Source organism: Zerene cesonia, chromosome 10, assembly GCF_012273895.1.
Source record: "Zerene cesonia ecotype Mississippi chromosome 10, Zerene_cesonia_1.1, whole genome shotgun sequence".
NCBI classification, from domain to species: Eukaryota; Metazoa; Arthropoda; class Insecta; order Lepidoptera; family Pieridae; genus Zerene; species Zerene cesonia.
In genome coordinates, this window is record NC_052111.1 from 655564 (window position 1) to 680886 (window position 25323).

General features: G+C 32.4%; 2 protein-coding genes across 3 annotated transcripts in view; one reads left to right on the forward strand and one right to left on the reverse strand.

Moving 5' to 3' along the window:
• The window catches only part of LOC119829321 (leucine-rich PPR motif-containing protein, mitochondrial), an 11174-nt gene extending 6939 nt beyond the window's left edge, over positions 1–4235 (reverse strand). Inside the window, exons 1-8 of the mRNA XM_038351790.1 lie at positions 3999–4235; positions 3580–3924; positions 3052–3208; positions 2645–2754; positions 2165–2396; positions 1560–1766; positions 1031–1244; positions 468–680 (exon numbers count right to left, since the gene is read on the reverse strand). Coding sequence (XP_038207718.1) covers positions 468–680; positions 1031–1244; positions 1560–1766; positions 2165–2396; positions 2645–2754; positions 3052–3208; positions 3580–3924; positions 3999–4120 — 1600 coding nt within the window. The 5' untranslated portion in view covers positions 4121–4235. The remainder of the gene's footprint in view (positions 1–467; positions 681–1030; positions 1245–1559; positions 1767–2164; positions 2397–2644; positions 2755–3051; positions 3209–3579; positions 3925–3998) is intronic.
• A 757-nt stretch (positions 4236–4992) lies between these two features.
• The window catches only part of LOC119829255 (ADP-ribosylation factor 6), a 31023-nt gene continuing 10692 nt past the window's right edge, over positions 4993–25323 (forward strand). For both annotated transcript variants that reach the window (XM_038351669.1, XM_038351670.1), the window contains exons 1-2: positions 4993–5141; positions 12635–12726. The gene's annotated coding sequence lies outside the window, so the exon portion shown is untranslated. The remainder of the gene's footprint in view (positions 5142–12634; positions 12727–25323) is intronic.

A 25323-nucleotide genomic window follows, 5' to 3' on the forward strand; every position in this document is an offset into this window, starting at 1 on the left:
TGACAGATTCGAAATTCAAATGTAATATTTTTTTATAATTAAGTGTAACAGTATTTATGGCCAGACTAAGTATAGTACTTAAAACAAAGGTGCTTTCCGCCGTCTATGTGTCTGTATGCTTAGATCATTAAATTACGGAACATATTTTGATGGGGTTTTTTTTTAATAGTGTGATTTATATGTACATATTTATATGTATAATAACATCCGAAACCACTCCGATTTTAACGCGTGCAAAGCCGCGTGCAAAAGCTAGTGATTATATTAGAATATCGGGCCTGTGGCTATGTTCCGAAGGTTGCAGATATGATAAATAGATTTCTATAGGTTTCGCCTGGGAAGCAACAACTGTTTCCAAAATAATTACGAGGCATGTCAGAATTTATTTTCTTTAATTTATTTTCTATAATATATGAAAAACCGTAATTAAAGTCGCAAACTAAATAAAAAATATTAAAATTACATACATATCTCGCTAGCAGCTCGAGTTTGACCAGTGCTAAGCAATGTCTCCATCATGGGTGTGAGAACAACGCCTATAGACAAGCCGGTGTCCATAAACTTCTTCATTAAATTCTGCGGTGAAGTGAAACTCACATATGGCAATGCATATTCCTTTATCGTCTCGTAGTCTGGTTTGACGTCCATTGTTACCATCGTTGATAGTGTGTTCATTATACCTGTTAGGTTAAAGGTTAAAGAATTAAGGGAAAAATTTTTTTATAATTTATTTGTATATTTACTTACATTTGTATATACATACTTATATAGCATATGTCATGCAACATTTTATAACTGTAGGAGAAGAAACTTAAATTTTTATGATAAAATATAGAAGCTTCAGAATGAAAAAGGAAACAATTTGGCTATCATAAGCAAATGGGGGCTAATTCATGAAATTATTTGTGGCAACAGAACATTAGAAAGAATTTAATTTTATGGACTCATATTCATATGAAGTTGACTTTTTAAAACTACTTCTAAAAGGAGTTTAGCTAAAAAAATAAATGTTTTTTATTTAAAATCTTACCCTTCTCTCCATACGTATTTGACGAATGTAACAAAATAGGCCAAAAGTAATGTGGACGGAGAGGCATGCCCAATATTTTCATCCTTGTAAATAAATCCAAAGCTAGGGGCACTTTTCCCAACTGTAGAGCACACTCTGAGGCATTTTGCAATGCAATCGGATTTCTACCAGATGACATGAGCTCTTGTGTGATTAGCGCTATGACACTAGAAGGCTGTAAAATTTGTTAATAAACTAAAATTTTATATGGCTTTAACACTTCATTTGGGTATTCTTATCAACAGAAACACAACTCATTGAAATGTAAATTATTCTTACATTTCATAGTCGGAGGTAAAATCTTTTTAATTATGTTGGTGGTCACATAAATAATTAAAATAAGGTATATAATATATGCTATACAATTTTTACGTGTACACATAACCAATGTGTAACCAAATATTTTGAAAGCATTCCAAATTTAAAATGAATCACATTCCTTTCTATAATCCAGAAGTAAAAATAAACAATCAAATAAAAACAAACCCACCATTGATGCCTTAACACAGTCCCGAACTAAACTTCTGCCATGCAAACCTTGGTCATCCTTTGGCCCAAAAGATGGTAAAGGCAGGCACTTGTATATCTCCAATGCAACTAAAGGATGGTTTTGAAACACTAGCTGTGTTGATACAATCTGCATGTATGGGGATATTGATGGTGTCTTCAATATTTCCTCTGGTAGAAATTTTAATACCTGAAATATACTTCTTTTTAAATATCCATCATAATAATAAGTAATTGCCTTTAATTGTATAGGTATCTTGCTACAAAAAGAAACAAAATATTTCTTAATTTTATAAGATCAGGCAATAATAAATAAATCAACAGTTAACAAAGGATTGAGAAAGCTTGTGGACCAGTCTTTAATTAAATGTAACATTACAACTGCAAAATTATATAATTCGTATCAAAGTCATTCAATCTACTTATTAAATTAGAAAATTACATTGAATTATATGTGTTTTATCTTTCTGTTTGTGACAAACCTCCAAATGACTCAACTAATTAAATATTCTGATCAACCAAATATTGCTGGGTCTGCTAATACAGTTGTGTATAATAATGAATAATATTATCTACACCATAACTCACTTTCGGTACTAATTCATAATTTTCAACCCCAGCCAATGTCTTAACAATATCCATTATTTGAAATTCATTGAAAACAAATCCTTTTTCAACAGCTTTGCTTAATTGTTCTATGACTAAATTGTTTTTCTTATTCCAAGCATAAGCTTTAATAATTGCTGTGTATGTATCTGCTGTTTTTGGAATTTTTAATGAACTCATCATTGTGAAAACCTCTTGCATGCCATCTAGCTTTCTGAAAAAATTAAATAAATTTAATGCTATAATTTCACAGTAAAACAAAAAATAAAAGAATTAATAAAGCTTCAACTATTTAATTAAGTGCCTAGTCTTTTAATTTAACTGCACTGCATAATAAAAAGCTGCCATTTAATTTAATGCCTGAATGGTATTTGGATATCATTCAGGCTTGACATTTAAACAGATAGGCCGATGATATTATGTGACTATTTTCTGTATTTTATTTCAATAGTATGCACTCACCCTGCTTTTCCGTGGCATATTATGAGTGAATTGAAAACATTCTCATTTGTTGATAAACCTAAACTCTTCATATTTGACAACACTTCTGTTGTTTGGTTTATGTTACCTGCCTGAAAAATATATAAACAATAAAATTATAAAAACCTATCAAATCGAATCAAAGCTTAACCTAATAGTTACTCTATAGTAATAATATAAAGCTATCAAATTTGCTTGTATAAACAGGCAATCCCAAGAACTGCTGGTCTGATATGAAAAATGCTTTCAATGTTAGATAGTTCATAAACAAAGCTTGTATATATATTATGGCTGTTGGTGGCCAATTAGAGGCCATTTAAAGACATAATCAATTAAAATTACTCTAAACACCACAGCAATAACATAATGAAAATGTATTTAAAACAAACCTCACTCAGAGCTTTTAGCAAGAGTTCAAATGTTGTATGATTTGGTTTAACAGGGCTCATTTCATTAATAAAGGAACTTGCTATTATTGTTCTATTATTAGCTATATATACTTTTAATAACTCATTGTAGTGATCAACATCAAATTTGGCATGGGAGCTGAAATAAAATTATATTATTTGTATTATATTATATTATTTATGATAATGAGTGTCATACATGAGTACCAAGCACTAAGGCATCAATCCAGTAAGGTGAAAGACACAAGTTTGAAGTCCTCCATATGATCAAATAGTTGTATTAGTTACAATTTTCAAAAACACTGAAACAGTTTTGTCAAAGAAAATTGTAATTCTACAGTACATTTTATTAGAATGGTATCTTTACAATGTATGAATCGATGGGAATCCTTTAAAACAAACTTCAAGATCAACACTGTATTGTTTAAATGAAAAACGTATGGTTTATAGAATTAACAGTCAGAGAAATAGCAGAAAGTTCTATAAATATAATGATTATAATATATTTACCTGATAGTGTTCCATACATCCTGTACTAAAGCCATTCTAGTTGCTGGTGTTTCATCTGGAAGAAGTTCAGAGCAACACCGAATCAGAAACAATTGTTGTTTTTTGCTAGAAAAATTTAACGCCTTAACTTTATCAATAACTCTCATTAAGTCATTTTTATACACTCTATGCTTCTGATACATATCAGCAGATAAACCAGATATTAATTTTTCCAATAAGTCCTCAGAAGTTAAAGAAGATTTCTCCATTCGTTTTGCATCCTTAGGCAAGCCCCCAGCGTATAATATTTGGTTACTGACTGAAGTTTGTTCAATATTACGCCTGCTACGTTCTATTCTCAGCAACCTGAATAAAGGGAATTGCATTTGTAGCATACCAAATACATTTCGTATGATATAATAAATAAAACTATTTATAACCTTTTTTGAAAATTGTTACAACAACAATTTAGAGGTTCAGATACTTTTCCATTTAAAAAATTTTTGCCATACAGGACTGCTCTAGCAGTATTTTTAAATTGTATACAATGTCGGATCAGCATCTTATATTTTATTTATAACAAAAAATTTATAAAATCGCAAATTTTAATTTAAAATTTTCACTTTTCAATATTTGACTTTGCCATAAATAATGTCACACATGACATCGTCTGTCATCGTGGCCAGTCTTCGACAAGCAAATCTACCCATATCTTTGAAGTCAACTGTCAAGGTTAACAATTACGGGAGTTAGCACAGAGTACGTAAGACATAATATGATTTCATTTTAAAAATTGCAACTATATGATTATCATTCACTAAAAGAATAATCACAAAAACATAAGCGAGGAGCTTTCGTTTCAATTAAAATTATTTATACACAACTTTGACGGTGACGGTTAGAACGGTGGTCCTTATTTTCTTTGGTTGCATTGAAATAAAAAACCTGTCCTGTGATCAACATATTGCATGTTTATTTTCGTAATATAAGATACTTTTACAATAACAAAGCAGATATTGATGAGCAAACATTGTGTCCTTTTTAATTCATAAAATGTTTACGTGATAAAACAGAGAAAGTGTATCCAACACAAGTACATTTCATTAGGTATTATTATTTACGGTACCCTTAATCATAATTCAGGCGGGTAATGACTAATGACTATTGGCGTATCGTATAAAATTTTAAAAGTAACAATTTATTAACTGTGTATGTGTACGGACAATTTCTTCCTTCAACGTTACACTCAGCACAATACTTTCGTGTCGCCCATAGTAATTAATAAAAGAAGAGTTCTCTTTTCCACATGTTATAAACTACTAGTTTATGCCTCATTTCATTTTATCTACTGTTTTTGACATAGTCTATTTTTTATTTTTAGCTTGTTATTGTCTATAAACTGTCCTGTTTTCTCTGTAGTTCGCTCTATGTACTTGTATGTACTTCGGTTCTGTGTGATGTGTCTGCACTCTGTAGTCTGTGAATCAGTGTATGTCTGTATGACTGTGATTGTCAATTGTGGATGTGGAATGTTTTGTGTTGTGAGTGAATGGTAGTTAAATTTGTTAAAATCTTGTCATGTGGTAAGTTTATATAATTTTGTTTTATTTATCGTATTTTTCCTAATTACAAGTTCATATTACGAGTAAGATGATTTAATTAGAATTATTTTGACGCTTGACCATCCGGCCGTTATTTGACCGCCATCGTCTCGCTGGCTGATAATCCGAGAGGCTTCACCTTTGATTTTGTGTGACATTACCATTGAAAACATAGTTTTTTTCATATAGTTTCCATAGCGGTGAACGTTGTTCAAAATACGGTAACCTCTTTCAATCACGCAGCTCTATACATGTTTCTATGGTACGCGTTTCCCTGTTACCGCCTTGCTGTTCGGTCATGATGAATCATATCGTTTTAATTTTTTTTGCAATTCTTATTTCTCTAATATTTTATAAATTTAAGGGTTCTCTTTAATCTTTATATATAAATAAAAATTCGAATGTTATGTTAAATTTGATATAAAGTTATGTTAATCATCATATCCTGTTATTATAAATATCCAAACTGTATATGTTGGTGATGTCATTATATTGTTTTCCTACAGTAAAGGAGACAAACATTAAAACAATTGGCCTGTCAACTGTATTGCGATAAGTAGGTGGATATGACCTATATGTTCCAAATTGCTTAATGCCAGAATGCTAGATAAATTGACATTAATTTATCTTATTGGGTTCTTGTTTATGCAATGCATTGAAACTTTAAACATTTTAACTACAAGTACTACAAATACAGTTTCACAAATTGTATATCAAGAATACAAATTTTGTATTATTTTTCTTTTTTTTTTTACAAAGATTTCTCTTATATGAAGTCATCCCCTTCAAGATTTTGAAGTGATAAACCTTTGCATTCATTTTAATATGTTGCACAATACAAAATGCATTTCCATGTATGCTATATTTACATAGTAATACAGTTTATAATGACATACACATCCACATTCTTTTTAAATGTATTGTTTATGTAAAATGATTATTATGATATTAAAATTATATGCATGAATCAAATAACATGCTGGCTTTCACAGTCTCAATAGCTTCTTTTTTGGGATAAATAAAGCCACATATTGACCATTATAATTTCCAGGAAAAAGTTATGTTGATCTGTTGGTCCAGAAAGAAGGACATAGGAAAACTCTTTCATAGTTATAATATTAGTTAGGATTTTATTTTGTAATTAATTTACAAAAGAAGTAGAAAATCTTGCTAACACACAATAAATTTAAGTGCATGATAATTCTTTGTAATTCATATCAATACTTAATTATGTTATCTAAGCTAATATTATAATGTGGAAAATTTCGGTTATTGTATGTATTATTATATTTTCACTCAATACAAAAACTACTAGACCATTTAAAAAATCTTTCACCGTTAGTACGCTGCATCTTCATTTTTAGGTACCACAGGTGAAGCCAGGGTTGTAATAGTAAAATATCATTTAGTAGATTACAAATTTCATTCCACTTTAAATGGCTTAAACTGATAAAAAAGGGCCATTGTAATGCTATGTTATCACTCTTATCAGCTGCATTTTGGGTTCATTTAAAGGAAATTAGTGTTAACCTAACCTAACTGTTTAATTTAAGTAACATCTAACCAAAGATTTATAAGGTTGAAACCAAGGAGAATAATGAAACCTTAAAAATAATTTACAAACTTATAATTAAAAATCTGTTTTATTATAATGGCATAATTAATAGCAGCATAACAAAATCATATTTGTTTTGTTAGATGTGGAATTTTTTTGTTAATTTTATACTAAGCAAAAGAAAAATATCTCTAGAAGTCCTTAGGCATGTCAATTTAAAAAAGAAGAGAAAGCTTAGTGCCTTCCGGATGGTCTCTAGATCACCTAAAAATAAATCCATCTTGCTTGGTTCTGTAGACATCTTTTCTTGAGATTAGGCTATATTATTAGACCTATAATTATTTCATTTTCCTGTTACCATCTTATTCAAATGCAAATAAATAAACAATTTTTTAATCTTAAAGTACCTAAGTAGACTTACTTTTATGTATATACTTTTTCTATCTTTAAAACGCTATTCTTGCTCTTAGTCGAAGTAGATAACTCTTGAATCGTAGTATATCTCATAATTTATTGAAAAGAAAAGAAAATAAACTTTGGCCTAGTATCGGGTAACTTTCGCTTCTCGTACCATTGCGTGGGAGCTCATTGAATCAACTCGTAAACTTGTCCGCGGCTCATCGTGTGCGCGGAAATGTATAAAAACAAAGTAGCATCGTATTGAGTGCCTAACTGTCCGCCCGCGGCTTCGCTCGCGTGGACTAAAAATTTTCGTCGTTTCTTTTAGAAATTTCGAAGAAAAGGTGGTATGACAATTTTTACGACATAGATTCGTATATCTCATCAACTATTTGTTTTAGCAAAAAACCCATTTGGAAACCTGTATTTTATTTTTCAAATCCTATCCAAAGCACTTCTTCAATAAGTAATCTCTTGATTTTCATCCCCTTTGTATTCCCTGGTTACATTCATTTTATGCTCTGTATACATGACATACAGAAAAAAGTATTTTTCAAATAAATGTTAGGCTTTAATTTTAACTTGATATTGGTATATGTAACGCCATATAAAACTTTGTCGTAATGTGAATGAAACTAAATATATAATATATAATAAATTAAGTCGATTGAAAAAGGGTGATTTTTTACCCAAGATAGCAGTAGGCAGCAGGCAGTATATCGCTTAAAGTTATTTTTTATAAATCGATGTTCCTAAAAAACGCAGACGGGTGCTCAATTCGTCTGTGCCTTTTTATATTTTTTATGTGATGACTCCGTGGATTTTCTACCAATTGGTGTGATTTGTGTTTGATAGTAAATTGTTGTCATTTGTGTCTGCCTCTCCTGGGACGTCGGTGACCTTCTTTTGTAGAAAAAAAAATCTTTCTAATATATTCTAGCCTCAATTCATAAAATATGGCATTATTTTGAAAGATCGTAAAATACCCGCCGTTTCAGAACACAACTAATAAATAATATCGAATAATGCTAATAAAAAAAACGACAATTGTAGTATAACTCCTCTCCCATTTGTATTGTTGTTATGCGCGACGGTGCGTCTGCAGCGGATGGCAACTGATTGATGGCGACTCCGGTGTAATGTATACGATGTTCACACTGTGCATATTTGACATAACTTTTATCGTATTGTATTTATACGTTTTCGTAGATCGGAGTAGTATTTAATTCGCTATAAGCCTTAAAATTTACGTACGTGAATTTTAAAGCTCATATACGTGGTTTCCTTAATTGGCCCTTTTATTAAGCATCGCCAGTAATAAATAAAGTAGCCAATTCGATTTGTATGACTGACTTGGGCTATTTTTTTGTTTTCTATATTTTAATAAATAGTATCAATAAGAAGAAATAAACGAATGCACAGTCCCCCTAATTTCATGTTGTAAAAACGAGCGAAACGTTGGCGAGCACGCCTAAACATCACTAAATTAACATTTTTGCACGCCATATATATGCATTTAAGACTTGAATAAGACACAATTGTTCTTCGTAATCGTTTGATGTTAGAGGCAATTACGCATAATTTAATTACCTACATAGGTGTGTTAGGAAGCGGAACAGTTGTCATCTGGCATCTCGCTACGGAACGTGTTTCTAATGTATAGGCATTCGCATTTATGCACTAGAAAATTTACTTTCACCCGGTGTAGTCTTTCAAAATATCCCTACTAACATCGCAAGAGTTAAGCATATTAAAGCAATAAACATTGTAGATAGCCAATAGAATAATGATTAATAAATAATATAATAACAACTAGCATTGAAATTGAACCCATTGATATCGATGCTGTTATAGGGTAAAATTTATGTGGATTAAAAATCACGAACAGATCTTTAACAAAGCGCTTTGTTTTAAGTATTGTTTCCAAGAATATTGCGTCTGGAATCTTCTTTAGCTTATAGGGCTTAATTAGAAGACGTTAAAATAATAAAAAATCAATAAATCTTGACATACATATTGTCTATTCGTAAATATTCTTATACCAGATGTCTGCATGTTATCATAGCACCATTTAAAGAAAACTATGTGCGATTAATTGCCTGTATTGCAATTGGCACTATTTGGCTTCGGGGTAAAGTTATTTGTTTATTTAACAAAACGAGAATATGTTTTTTGCTACGCTTAGCTCAATATCTGATTAACATTTATGATAAGTGGGCGTTCCGGACGGAAGCGCTGACGGCGCGTAGGCGATGTACGTTGCTATGTTAGATATTCCGTCGCAATTGGGTAAATGATTATGATAGTATCTCAAATTTGTATATAATTAGATTATAAAAAAAGTTTTCTTGTTACCACATAAGACGTCACCTAGTGTCGCGCGTCGAGCGAGCTCAAAGTGTTGTAACACGAGTGAAGAGTTCAAGGTAAAACTTCGTAGAATTCGTTGAACTACAAGAATAACCTAAACTCTGTTCGTGACACATTATGTAATAATATTGAGTTTCAGTTTCACGATATTAATAATATTGTGGGGCTGAATGTTGTGATACACTTGGGATTCGACAGTATTTAATAACATACAAATTGAACATAAAACTAATAACTATATTAATGAATATGTAAAGATTAGGCTACGTGTCGTCAAATTGAAGACTTATTTTTTTTAGGTTTTCCACAACCAGACACACACACACACACACACATATTGATAACTGACATACCTATATGCATCAACTGATAATTTTAATTATGCAAAAAGGATTACACTTCAACTCTACGAATCATTCAAGCAATATGAGATTGCAAATGCCGAAGTTTCAAATGTATTCTAATGCTGACGTGATTATCACCTACACAAACGGTTTAACAACGATGCCCACGACAGTAACCCTACTACACCAATCTTATCTCAGTCGAGGCACGTAAATCGTTCTTGCCAGCCATCCACAGAGTTGAATAAACCCCGCCGAAGCCAACACAGAGCATAGAACCGTTGTTATTGTTTGTACTAATTTACAAACAGTATCTAATAATCGTACAATTAGTTGGCTGGATTCAAATTGAGATTCAGTTCAGATAGCGAACGATAAAATATTACTTATTGAGTTTATTGTATACGAGCAATGCGCCGATAAGATTCCAAATTTTTGAAGCCAATAGTTTGCAGCAAGTGCTATAGATATAAGTGCTATAAAGAAAAAAATGATAAAAATGAACAATGGAACATCGGAACAATATCGTTTTAATAATTTTCTTAAACTTGCGTTGCGTTACTTACGTTACGTTACACGAGATCTTGTAATGTGGTTTAACATGAAAAATTTTAATTAGATATCAATATGAAAAATCTTATTAAGTATCTTAGACTGTCATTCTTGTTAAGAAAACGGATAAAATAGGTACATTACGTTGCGAGACTGAAAAGTAATTTCATTCAGCTCACAGAACTGTGAAATTGAATCCATTTTTCGAATCCATAATGACACTTCTGTTTTCTATAATTATTTTTATAGAATTTGATATTCACTCGTATACATATTTCATGTATTGGTTAAGGGGGTGGGTTAGGTTAGGTTCGTTGTATTTTTAACTACCATGACAGGTATTTCAATTTCTATTCACGGATTCACGATTAATATTTTACTTGGAAGGTGCCCTAACAATTCAATTACGGCTCAATTTTCATCGAACATGTTTTCTAAATTTAGAATTAACAAAATTATCACTACCAATTCTTATGAATGAATGTATGTGCGTCCGTTGCGTGTATTATGCGATATGTCAATCGACTTGCACGTAAACAGTAACTGGTAGCGTTTTAAAGGTTCTTTGCTCTCATTCAATAGGCTACTGTACGGAGAACATCGACAACTTATTCTGCTGTAACACGTTAGTCTGCGAGGGTAGCTAAATTGCATTGTATTGGATTAAGCAATTTACCTTACATTTCCATTTAACTGATGCATGCTGTTTCCAGAAACCTATTCACTAGTTTATCGATGTCTTGCCTAATGTATCCATCATTCAGATCTTAAATTGATTCATATTCATTTATTCACTTATTGTTATCTATTTAATGCTATCTAATAAATTGTCCACAATTTATTATTTAAACGTCGTATAAAATTTTATCCTTATTGCCATACCGTTTCTTAGAATCACGCGATCGAAAATTAGTGGCTGTCGAGAGAATTTTATGTCTTCGCTGGGTACTTGATTGGTCTTGTTTGAATTTCCACAATTTTAGAATTTGATTGCTTTTCGAGTCAGTTTGATTACTTTTATCGAATGGACTCGATTATTGCGTTCATGATATTTCGTAAAATTTTCATGTTTGAATAGAGGACTTAATATAACGTTTTAATTGTGCTTAGCGATGCATCATATTACGAAATGTTGACCTGGATTCACTTTCCCCAATGATATTATATAAAATAAAGAGGTAGATATGACACTAGCGTGCGTAAATTCTTTCGAAATTATTCATACAATTGTAGTAATTTATTTATAGCTATATTTTCTTTGTCCGAATTATCTACCCAAGTTGTTGTTAAAAACTATTTGTAATAACAACATAGCTATACAAGATGTCGAACGTGCGGTGTGAACGTAGCGTATTTTATAAAAGTTCCTTTATAATATTAAAAACATCAGCGAACTTCCCATTTCGATGTTGAGAGAAGATCGATGCACTCGTTACCAATTACTATTCTGTTTGCCAAAATATGTTGACAGCAATAAATATGTGCTTCATAGTTATTTTCTTATCCCTCTTCTAAACAAATTTATTTCAAGCTTAGTTTACCGCTAGGGCCGATACCAATAAGTTCGCGAAGACGTTTCATTATTGGCAGTTGTTAATATTTTATGAACTGAATGTTATAGGAAGAAAAGTGCTTGGATTAAAATAATATTTCTCTTGCGACATTCGTGTTTGATAGTCTGGCGTGCTTTCAAAACGAAAAATAGTTGACCTCTTTTTGGGATGGTCTCGTTTTGATTTATAACGTCTGTTATAAATTTAATGATTCAATACAAAAATACAAGCGTAATCAAACGTTGTTATGCAATTTTGAGTAATTCAATAACATATTTTACACTACTATAATTTTTTTGGAAATTGAACTGTGTGAAATTTATACTAGGTTTGCGTATGTTCTAGTCTCTCATGGCAATAGATAGTACGATTCACTTTCGCTTGTTTAATAATTTCATGGAAAATAAAGCAAGCGAAAATGCATAAGCAGCCGTAAATAATTATGTTGAATCTCAATAATCCTAATTTCATTGATCTTCGTGTATTAATCAAAGGAAAAATTGAATTCTATAACCATTCGTGGTAAACATTAACAACCTATATAAAAAATCAACGATCGTTGAAATCCGATTATTTTTTTTCCTTTTTTTACTTCTAATCAATGTAGTGTATAAGAAACCCCCATATATACATCGTGTCACACATGTTGTCTGTCCGTCGTGTACCTACCGTCCCAGAATGTAACAGAACACATTGTTGCAGGTTATGTCAGCGCGCTGGACAAGCATCCTGATCGGCTAGTGGTCGCGCGCCAACTGTGTGGAATGGTTCCGGTGTGTTGGTGTACTGTCGATGTGAGTGTGTTGCGCTTTCTACTCGCTTGGGCGTGATGCGAATGGTTTGGAGTCGGTGTTAATACCGTATTATGGAAGTTTAGGGGGTGTTACAAGTATTTTGGTTATTATTAACTACAGAAAGTTTACTTTGCGCAAAATCTAGATGCTATAAGTGGGTATCTATGTAGATCTTAATTATGGTCTTATGCAATGGTCATAATAATATATAGAAATAAGTATAAGAAATTTTGAAAGGAGAGAAAAAAATTGGTAACGAGGCGGCGTTTGAAGTTTGAACCCGCGTCTTTTTGCCATACCGTTGCAACGCCTAGCCTCTCGGCCACCCGTGATCCCGCCACACTAATGTAATTTTTTCTTCTCTTTCAATTTTATGTGCATAAGGGGCATCCACAAAATTTCTTATATATTATATAAAGCATTTCAATGTTATAAAACTAAAAATTAAATAGAAATGAGTATGTATGTTTATTTAATTTAGGTGTCATATAGGAAAATTTGTTGAAATGAGTAATCATTAGCGAGGGTTTATATTAAATGAACTCATTAGTTTACTGTGTTTGACGGTCATTAAATGGAGCCGTAAAATATTACGATTAATATGATTAACAAACAATCAAGGTCAAATTTACGACGTCAGCCCGACGCTTCGCATTAATTAATCATCAAACAGTACAAGAGAAATTTTAATAATTATACGAATAATATTCTATTTATAGTAACTAATTTCTCAAAAGTGAATGCTAAGTTTTACATATTTTTAATCGCCGTGACGGATTTACGGATTTTGAGAAAACACCTTAAACTAAATTAGAAAGTCATGTATCTTATGTAGCTATTCGCGTTGTTGATATTCATTTCTTAAGAACAAAAAAATGTGATTAAAAATAAAACAAATTAAACAACGACAACTTATCATTATCCTCTATTGTGTGAACTTCCCTTTGATTGATGAACAAGACGATTACGAAAAATCTACTAAAATTATATCCTGATCCAATTTAAAATTAATAACTTATTAGGTTTTGTATTATTCAAGAAATCAGAAATAGTTCATAATTCCACAAAAGTACTATACATACCAAGCACATCTAAATAACCTATTAGTTCTCTAGTTAGTGATCAAACGCACTTATATCCGATTAACGAACACGTGAATTTTGTCAGGCCCAATGTGAAGGAATTTAATGTTCATTGAGGTGACGGATTTGTGCTGTAAACCAATTAGTATTCACGGCTCGTAGTGATAGTTGTACTGTAAGGACGTCGAATATGCCTATATAAGTAGGTATTTATTGTGCTATAGTCTGTCTATTCTGTCTATAAGTTATTTCGTATAATAATAGTGCGATTTTCAATTTTTTTTTATGTAGTTTTTGTTCAATAAAATAGGTACATGGAAATGTAGATTAAGTGCTGCACGAATAGTAATTTCTTCTGAGAAGAATCGACATCTCTCGGTAGGGATCAAACGAACGTTAATTAGTCGCAAAGAGTATAAGATATTTAAAAACTGTTTGTTTAATTAAATTGATAACGCCTGAACTTGAACAATTTTATCAGTAAGATAAGTGTTGTTCACGAACGCCTATCTATTGAACTGTTAATTTATTGTATATTGTAATAATACGTTTAATTTTCACGTGAAACCAATCTAGTATTAGTATATTGCAGTGGAGTTTAGTTATAGAAAACGTCGAGCATTCTTGGGTTTCAGAAATGGCAGACGTTGTTATGTAACAGCGATTCACTTATCGTGTTATCCAATGCGACGTATCCCCCTTGCATAAGACAAGAAAAGAGGATTAGCCGGTTCTGCCGAAATCTTGTAAATGACTTCACATAGCATAAGAGGTTAATTACCTATGCAAATAGACCTTTAAAATGTAATTTTATCTAATTGTTTACGCTACAGAAGGTGCCAAACATATATTATACTATAAACGTACTCTCCAAAATTATAAGTTTTATTCGATAATAGTCGGGTTGAAATATTCCTTGCCCGAGCGTTGGGTTGACTGACTTTTTATTAACAAACAAAAGCTTACTAAGTGACACATTGATAACGTAATTAGAGGTATTGTGTTCCGTACGCGGCTATTGGGAGCTCGTTTACAGAGACCCCACCCCTCCCCCTTTGTCGCCAGGTCATAGAGGTAACAGAGCTATTGGCTACGCTTTTATGCATGCCTTTCAACGTTAGTGATCCAATATTAACTTGATATGGTTAAAATTAACTGGGTTAATTCACTACGGTGTCAGCTATATTAAACTCTTAATAGGGGTACAGGCATGTCGTGAGATAGTTTATATTCATTCATTGAAAGAAGATAATTTTCATACACTACTAAGTAGGTATCGGATTACTTGTCAAAAATTCATTACCATTCAATTGGCTACAGATGTAGCATTGTTTAAGAATCGTTTCATGATATTGAAATAGTTTCTTTACGATCTAGTAAAAATTGTATAACACGTTAGTCCATTACCATCAATCACGTCGGAAATAACCATTATCCACGCGGCAAATTAGCAACGCTCGTTCTATTTACATCGTCCTGGCAATAAATAGCGGTTTTACGCTACTAGTATTCGTCTAAAAATAGTGAGCGTACCGCCAACCCTGGTACATCGGACATGTGTTTACTTCGCCTGAATGAGCTTGGAGCGACGTTTACACTAAAGTTTATTGACCCCGCATGCCAAATCGAATATGCAATAGATCCTTGTACATCAGTCAATTGCGTTGGACGCTACAACACCAAGCGCTGGTCGAGGCGTTCATACATTCAGATCATGCGATCCTTCATGTCATAAAGGTAATAAAACAGAGTTCAAGTTCTAAAATATTAATAGATTCCTTCATCTTCTCGTAATCGTATTTGAGAATTTAATGTTAGGGACTGGAGGATTTTTAACATCGCATGTTCAACGCAAACTGGGTCACAGTCGCAAAAGGGTGGTTACCAAACGCTTTCAGTGTTAGTGGTAAAGTGTTTACGACCGCGCAAAAGAAAGACTGTCAATTTGTCTCCAGTATTATCTATTCGGTCCAAATCGAGTTGGCAATATATGGCAACTGTGTGTTTAAGAATACTGTGACCGGCACATGTCTTGCTTTTATTTGTATCCTTCATAATAATACTCATGTGTACACTACTTTAAATCCAAGCACTGATAAAATTTACACTATCAGAGTGCGAATTTATTAAACTAGTCCTCCACCAACTCGTCAATATTATGGCTTCTTCTATAAGTTACATGTCTGTAATATCATACCACAGTATTCGGTTATGACGTAATATCAGTTCGTCTTCAATGAGATGGCCAATTGCAGTTACTTAAATGTCCTATTCGAATGCTTGGCATTGTAGTCGTGGGAATTTAAATTATATAATTATGAGCACATTTAGCTGCTTCTTATTGATTTCAGATTCTGGCCATTCATTCGGGATCTTTAACTACAATGTTAAAATGTATAATATACTCCCATCTTAAGTTAATGATAATAAACAATTGATGACGGACAACATTGTGGTTCACATGGAATCCAGCATGACCATTAACCCTAATGTTCAACGACATGTCACATGTGCAAACCCGCACTTCACCAGTGTGATGGATTATTCCCTAATATCTTATCGGCCTAAGGCGAAGAAATTGGAACAATAGAGTAAAAACTGTCAATATTAATGTTAATGATAAACTAATGTAATGAAAAGTAGTATTTTCCAGTTTTGGTTTTTTGTCTAGATATTAATTTTTTCTTTCTTTGTTTACTCTACATAGAAAGCTTTATAGTAAAAACGTTAAAGGAATGATATTGTAATACGCTATAAAATACGTAGGTTTTAGTGACCATAAATTTTTAATTTCCGATTTCTGTATACGCAATGAAATACATATTAATATAAGGTTCCTACGATAACTTGCAGAGTCTTTGAATGAGACATGTACCGACGGTTCGCGAGATATTTTAAGGCACGTTCGTGATATCGTGCCGCTATAACCCTTCTGAGAGCCATTAAGTTCAGGTGATAAAAAATTGAGGGCAACCAGCCGTCTTGCACGATTTCCCGAACATTATTCGCTGCTCCTTGTTGCGTAAAATGCTATTCCTGGGGTTCTTTCACCTCTAGTACGAAATTGAGGCATTCAACTTGTTTTTTTTTCTATTCCATAATTCACTCATAGACTATTGCTATATACGGGATGTCACAGACCTTTACTACGTCTGCTCTATGGTATCCATAAGAGTCGCATTTGGTCTGAAGGTGTTTTATCTCTCGGCGGATCATCGGATCTTTTCTATTTAATTGAATCATTATTTTTATAATTTTGTTCTGAGCACGTATCATTTCCGTAGTGATGTGGTAAATAAATAACAAATGTTTTGTATTGATGGTTAGAATAAGAAAGTAGTATTAAGTAGATATCTATACGATCTATCTGTTATTAGTACCCAACGTGCTTAATGATGATTATTTTACAAGAGTATTTAATGCGTTATATCACAAGTGCTTTTAGTTCGAGCCGTTCGATACTAGGAAGCAATAAACTGTAGTCTCCACTCTGAAATAAGTTTTACTTTTTGTAAGAGACACCTCGCCAAATGGCACGCTATGTTTTTTCTGCAGTTTTTCACTAAGCTTCGACACGAAGTCTATTGTTAAAAGACTATTACGTGCTAATGACGTTTTTTGTAAACGATCTAGCTATTATTATGCAATCCGATTTAACCATATTTGAAACTTTGTAAAACAGTAATGTGATGACTACGGGTACGGTTTTGCACAGTGCAATACTGTTTTATTTTACTGTATAATACACAATCCTTCAGAGTATGTCATGACAAATTCAAAAATTTAAAGTCCAATCTGTGTGAACTAAATATATTATCAGAACGGATGGTCTCTTGCAAATTGCGATAGCACGGAGTGGGTTGTATGTTTGCCTAAATGACTATTTGCGAATCCCTACTAATATTGTAATTTGTCCTGAAGCAATCGACCAACTTTTCCTTTGTTAGCTTTCATCCAAATATTTAACGACAGGTTTTTAAGCTACGAACAATTACTAGTAATGCTGGAGATAGATAGGTACAATTGATTCTTGAATCTTGGCCGATGTGCCCAAGACCAAGACTAGTTAAAAAAATGTTGCAAAAAATTAAATGCAACGCGTGCTGTAGATTGGTAACGTTACTTATTCAATATGAATTGAAACTCAGACGTTTATAAATTTAACCAGATTTCGTTCAGAAGCGGCAATAAAGCGCCAAAAAAAATCGATTAGTCAGCCCGAACGAGCGTCCAGTTTCAAATAAAAATTCATATACCCTTGTTTTTTATTTATTTCGTTTAAATAATTATATAAAATATTATAAAAGCGTTATGGTATAATAATATTTTGAAAGTCGACCGTAGTAGGGAAACTAAATCACAGTGCACGCTTTAACGGAAAACTAATGTAAAGTTTGAATGGGTGTAGTAACTTCATTAAGTGTTCGTTGTACTTTGGGTACAATTTCTCGTGTGTAGATAGCTAACGTGGTGTGCATTGATTTAATTATATATTCGTACACGTGGATACGTTAGCCTTTGAAGTTATAAGGTACATACGGGTCTACTCTCAAACCTTTGAGACAGATTTTTAATAAATTGTTTCTGGAAATACGGCTAATAAGAATAATGTATATGGATAACAATTGTTCACAAAATTGAGGTATCCGAATTTTTTTGTAGAAGCCGAAGGCATGTTGTATCTACATCTAGAAGGTTATAAATGAAATCAGCGCTGGCAAAAAGGAAACAAAATCAAACATTGTGCTCACTTGTAACCGGTTTAGACTAAATAAAAATAAAACAAAATGTATACCTAATTATGTACATGACAATAAACGGAACTATGATAGTTAATTGATAAATTCAGCACATTAAGCAATTTTGCATAAGTTATTTGACATTAGTGTGTTCAAAATTCAAACATCTATAAATGTATCTATTAAATAACTTTTAATACCTCCGAGCTATTGCAAAAACATTTGATACAGAGGATGAATTTTGAAATTTGATGTTTAATTTCATCCGACGTTCAATTGGGGTCCCGAATTTGCCTTGCTCCTCGTCTCCATATGGCATCAATACATTTAACTCGATTTCGTTGGGGACATATTTCCATTCAACGCGATCGTTCGATCCCAGCTCTAACACTCTAACCTCCTCCTCAATTATTCCGGAGTATATTGAAAATAAATATTATTTACATTCAATAACTGTGTTTTCTTAACAAAATGGGAAGCGGCTTATATAAACGTGTGAAGACGTAGATCGTGCTCAGAGACTTACATTGTGAACAGGTAATTATTCTACGTTTGTCGTACCCTACTTCCTACGAATATTATAAACGCGATGATTTGGTCCAATATATGGATGTTTGTTACTCTTTCGCGCAAACAGCTAGTCTAGAGAGATAGGTTAAAAGTTGATTTGCACATAGGCTATTTTTACCCGTGTACCACGTGAGTCATGTTTCAGCTAATTTCTTCAAAAATCACCTATCTTGATAAAGACAACCAGAAACCTTGATGGGGCATTCGTTAGGGATCAGGTAGTTAATAGGAGGTAGACGCATTATCTAATGTTGGCTTGCGATGAATTGTATTTAAAAAATCTCTTTCAATTATCAATGTCGTGTTGAAGATGTTTGTCAGAGTATGATGATAGAAGTTCCAGTCTTCTTTCAGACATCCATAGTTTAAAAAATCAAACTCGAACATATGGAGCAGACTTCAGGTGGGCTACTGGATATTATAAAACTACACCAAAATGTCAGAAATTTGTAGCCAGGCATACCGCTATCCTATATTTTGAAGGTTATAGGGCGTATCTTCCTAATTTATTAGCAAATATGAATATCTTACTTTCGAGCTTATAAAAAGATTGTGCAAAGTTCGCGAAATCAAGTGGCGAAGTAAACGAAATAGCAACGAGCGTAGATGCTGACTCTTAAGAACGGTGGAAAATTTATGTTTAACGGACTTCCTCTGGAATTCCTTGAGTTTCTTTTAAAAATTTTATGTAGGTGTACCTAGTGCGCCGTGCGAGGTGGGCTAACTTCGTAAATATTTAATTATTTGCTTTCGGAAAGCAGTTTTAGGTTTACGTGTTTTATTGAAGTTTCATTAGGTATAAGTCTTAAGACAACACATTGTAAATATTGGAATGAAGCTTGAAATAGAATTCACTTTATAGTTTTGTAGGAAATAAATTTGAACGGTATTTATGAAAATGTATGTAACGGTTATTTTTTTTTCGGTTAAACGTTTGCTATTTTAAGAATAATGAGCGCAATATACCATATGTTCGCGCTCCAAACCATGTACGTTGGATAGGTATGTTTAAATTGATACAGTGACATAACATCGGTCCCCACAACGATATGAGTCACACGTAACGCGTTTCCGTCATTGTGGGGTACTGCAATTTGCGGCAGCTTGTCACAACAATGCGTTATAGTGGCGTATGGGTGAACATTACCTATGGTCATATGGAAATATTATATTGGAGGTGTTGATTAGGACGCATATTTGTTAAGTAGGTGTATTCGCTGGTCAATTATTGGACGGTTCCTATAAAGTACCGGTGATTGTAATTAGGCAAATATTAAGTTGCCGGAGAAGAGAGCAAGTATGTATTATGAATGAGAAAAATTGCCAATCGCCCACAGTTCATAGCGTTAGTATATCAGGCTAAATTCAATGAAACTGTTCGAAAAATGGGTGACCTTAAATAATAACCGAGGAGAGTAGCGAAAGAATAGATTTCTATATTGTCGTGATAAATTGCGAAACGTGAGTAACTGGCTTAAAAAGGTATCTGGAACAGACACGTATAATGAGTAATCGTTAGCAATTTGTATTTTTATAATCTTCTTTAATAATTGTAACTGATTGAAACTAGAAATCTGTAGGTCAAGGTTTATAGAATGGACGAGAGTGCATAATTTGCATTGTTGTTTCCAATATGTCGATCCATCACGATTCGCGTGTTGCAGCGGTATTTCTAGAGCCGGTGAATAATTGCGCTATTTGCTAAACTCTCTAAAAGTCATATCGTCTTTACCTAAATCCTCTAAAAACTGTTGAATATTTGTAGAATCATTATTTGCACAATTCTTACCTTTTAGGTAGGTAATTGGACTTTATTTGAACTAAGTGAAACTGCATTTTGTACTACATATGTTATTGTTTGCAATCGTTAGCAAGAAAAATGTTCTAATTGTAATGGTTAGTCATACATCTAACCTTGAATGGGTGGATCTATTTTTTTGAGTAGATATTTAGACTATGGGTCCGTATTAAAAAGAGTCTGGTCTTGTTCATGTGCTTATAATGTTTTGATATTAGTCGTTTGTCACAAAGTTCATATAACACCATGAGCTAGCAATGGTATGCGTCATATAAATAGATTCTCACGTTCTAAGAAGTCATTATGACTTATTGGTATCTTATTTTGTAATGATCATCCGTTGAGAACAACTGATACGTGTCTGCGTTTTTATTACATACTGGATAGTATTGTAGCTGGAGATGCGATTAATGTTATAGTGACTAAAATTTATATTTTATGACGCAGCTATTGTTTATGAATTTAACAATTTCAAAAATCAATGCGTATATCGATCCATAAAACAACACTTTAATATGATATTGCCACCATTCAAAGAACACATATATTTAAACAGGTTTGAATATGGATTTATTAAATAGCCAGAAAAATAGCTATTTATATTGTCGCTGTACAAAATATTTTTCGAGCTCCGATAAGTTAAAGTATAAATAGTGTAACGGATGCTACATTGTGGTTAGGTATAGCATACACGTGCAGGTTTTCGAACTGAAAGTTTCAGTAGTAAAGGCTTTACTGGGAACAAATTTGGCATCATTCCCATTTAAATGGAGGGAACCCTTGGCACATTTCCTTGCGATAAAAGTTTAGCGTTATATCATTCTACATAATATTGTAATTACAATGAATAACTCTTAAAAATCAACATGGCTTTATTTCTTTGTCGTTTGTTATGTCTTTATTGTCCCAAGTCGTGAAGACTTTTGTGAAAAGCTTCAAATTATCAAAAATCTTCACAACCGTATCTCGTAGTTACGAAACAGTCGCTAATTAATCACGAAAAAAGCCACTGCTTAGTATTAATTGATGTTCCAGTTATAAAAAGAGGTTAAGAGGAGTGCGCTCTTAAGCTCCACTAGACGATGGAGTTTTAAACTTCAAACAGAAACTGTATCGAGCCAACTATAATACAATATTTTAGGTCTATAAAACCTCTGTACCTAAATTCATAGTTTCTTTATTTGCATAAATATATATTAACAAGAAAGTAAGCATATTGAAAATAATAACTACTTGCCGTATGAAAGTATTCTGAGAAGTTGTTTCTGCATCAAAATTCACGAGGTGGAATTTTTGTTTGCCGCAGATTGATGTGGGTCATTATCTCTAATGAAACGTTAAGTACCAAGTAATGATTTTTTTTTATCGATGAATTGTTGAATCTTGTTTCATTTATTTTATTTGAAATGAAGATTATATAAGATAAGTGTTTAACTTAAATTATTTTTAAGCGTTGATAGACGTAACGTAACTTTGAGTATAGTTCAAAATTGTATTATTCAAATAGTTTATCCTACGTTCGAAATGAGTCGGATAAGGGAAATGGTGCGCAATAGTTGACGGCCTGATGCCCTCGGCTTTGATCTAGCGGAAATGGAAGGGTCGTTGGAGTCGTGGTGGGAATATTAGAATGTAATGCGGCATGGCCTTTGATTGGCCATTTGTTGAATTAATAAGTCAAACTTAGCTATGTGTATAAATGTAATTGAGTGGGTACACCTAATGGCTTGATCAGGGTGTGTCTAGCAGGATGACTGAAGAAATTTCAAGAGGAAGTATGAAATTACACGGTTAGTTCATTATAAATATGCTTTGAAATCTCATCACATGTAAACATTTATGAATATCTACCTCTTGTTGACATGGGTAATATGTGTGATGTAGGTATCTGTTATTTAATGTGTATATTCTTCATCATGCTTCGCTTAGCTTAGGAATTACGTAGTATATAGGTGTCTATGTATCTACATCAATTTTCAGAGGTATGACGGTGCACTCTTTATTCATGTCCATTGTTTTATGATGTCATTAAAATATCTTCTATAAATCTTCTTAAATTGAAATCGCATGTCGCAAACGGATACTATTCGCTAATGAGGTTTCAATCCCTTGTTTACAGTCACGTGTATAGATAATGTTAATAATTACTTATTATTACGTATATTAAAAATGTATTACTTTAATAACTACATTTTTGAAGTACGTTGTTGCGACACATATATTCTTGGAATATGAAATGAGCAGTTTCTTTGTGATGCTAGAATAGCAAAATAATGTCTTGATGAAATTCGTCGTATACACTCAGATGTTTGTTTTATAACAGTTTTCTTAGATAAGAAAGAGAGTAATGTAATTTTGGTTTGTGAAAATACCATTACTCAACTATTAGTACTACAAGAATGAAAGAATCTGCAAGTACTTTATTATAAATTTTATTATTAAAGTAATCTTTTATTTATTTACATTTTTAATTAAAATGAATGTAAAAGTATGATAAATATAATACTATGAATAATATGATATGGGCTTACCACTTATACAATTTTTTTTTTAATACACGAATTGTTAAGGCAAACTTGAATTGAGTATTTATTATAATTTGAGTTAAAGCTAGTTTAATTTAAATATAATATAATGTTGTACAAAACAACGAAGAAGGTGCTAAACGTAGTGCGAAAACTCTCACAATGTTCGCTTTCAATTAACAAAATAAGGTCGACAATCAACTAAGAAGTCTTTTGTCGCATACCATTGTTATATTCACTGTTATCTAATTGGTCGGATGTAGTTTTAGCTAGCTTATCGTCGCAATAACTGCAATATATTATAAGGTCATGTTTGTTATATATTTAGGTATAGTTTTACAGAGTTATATACACTAGGTAATATTTGAAAAAGTTAGTTGGCATATTTGTATTGAATAGACTGAATTACTGGACTTATTTGAAAAATTAGCAATAGAAAGACACGTTATGTGTGAGTGTCCTAGACTGTTTCATTTTGTTTTCAACCTGGGTCCTCCCGTATGGAGACCAGACGAGTGGCTAGTGTAGTTATAAAATGTTTAAACCAAATAAGAAGTCGATTTTTTATATATTTTTTAATTGTTACTATAACCACTTGGTTCAAAATTGTGAATACGAGGCGCTGATTTAGAATTTATATCAATTCATTTCTGTTAGTGAATATTTATTGGTTTCATACAAAAAACGTGTAGTACTGTGCGTGATTAATAAAATGATAATTTACTTTCAAAAAAATAATATCAATTAAAAGATAAGCTGTGTCGAGCACAATTATCATGATTCGAAATCTAGTCACAGCACGATCGTTAAACGTGTTACATCATTTAATTAATTGTTACGTAGTAATGATTTATTATTATTGATTATAATAACTAATTAATCGACTAATAATATATAGTCGACTTGACGTGCTTTCGTGTTTAAATGAATGTTGGATACTCAGCTGCTGCCACAGTATAAAGAGAAATATACAGTTATTCAACGCCTTTGATCTCGTAGTAAATACCGAAAACGTCTCGCCCATGTCGTAGTTGTGAGAACGCAAAAATAGTCAATAAAATGCTGACAATGCAGGTCCTCCTTATCGCGATATGACAATTTGCAATCTCTCACAGCATAAGTAGTATGCATCCATATATGTGTACCAATTTTACAAAATTCTTAGGTACATACGATCTGTGCTAGTTCTGCAGCACTGCCTAAGAACTCTCCCGGCTATCAACTATATAGCACTCTTGATTCCATAAGAAACCGGTTTCAAGGTAGGAAAAGTCCAAGGTAGTCCAAGGTAGTCGAGGAAAAAAATTGGCAGGTAGGTTAGTATCAACTATTTGGTAGCTACAACACTAATCGGCAACAAATTGAGAATTATTTATTTAATCATCCGTTGTAAATAAAATACGTTTAAGTAATTACTAAAGACTTATATTGAATTATCTGAAATTCCCTGTAATAAATTCCAAGACAATTTCAAGTAAATTTTGAAATAACACTACCAAGACATTACACTTTATTATAATATTTAATGTAATACAGAATCTTCGCGTCTAAAAATATAATCAGAATTCTCTTTGAAAGATAAATTTCGATTTCAATATTCGTAATGGAGCGCCTTCGAAGTAGTTAGACGAAGAGGATCTATGCGAGTGCCTTCTGATGGATTTCGATCAATCATGATTTTCTTTATTTCCAATATTTCAAGGAATAGGTTATCAAAAAGCGTTGGGTACCGTGCTATTTCAATATGTAATATCTAAATGCTGTAAATAGGTGTAAGGTGGTATTTTTTATGTACTCAATAGCGGGCAACTGAGCTTGTGGTTCGCTTGATGGCATATATATATATATATATATATATATATATGCCAACTCAATTTTTATGC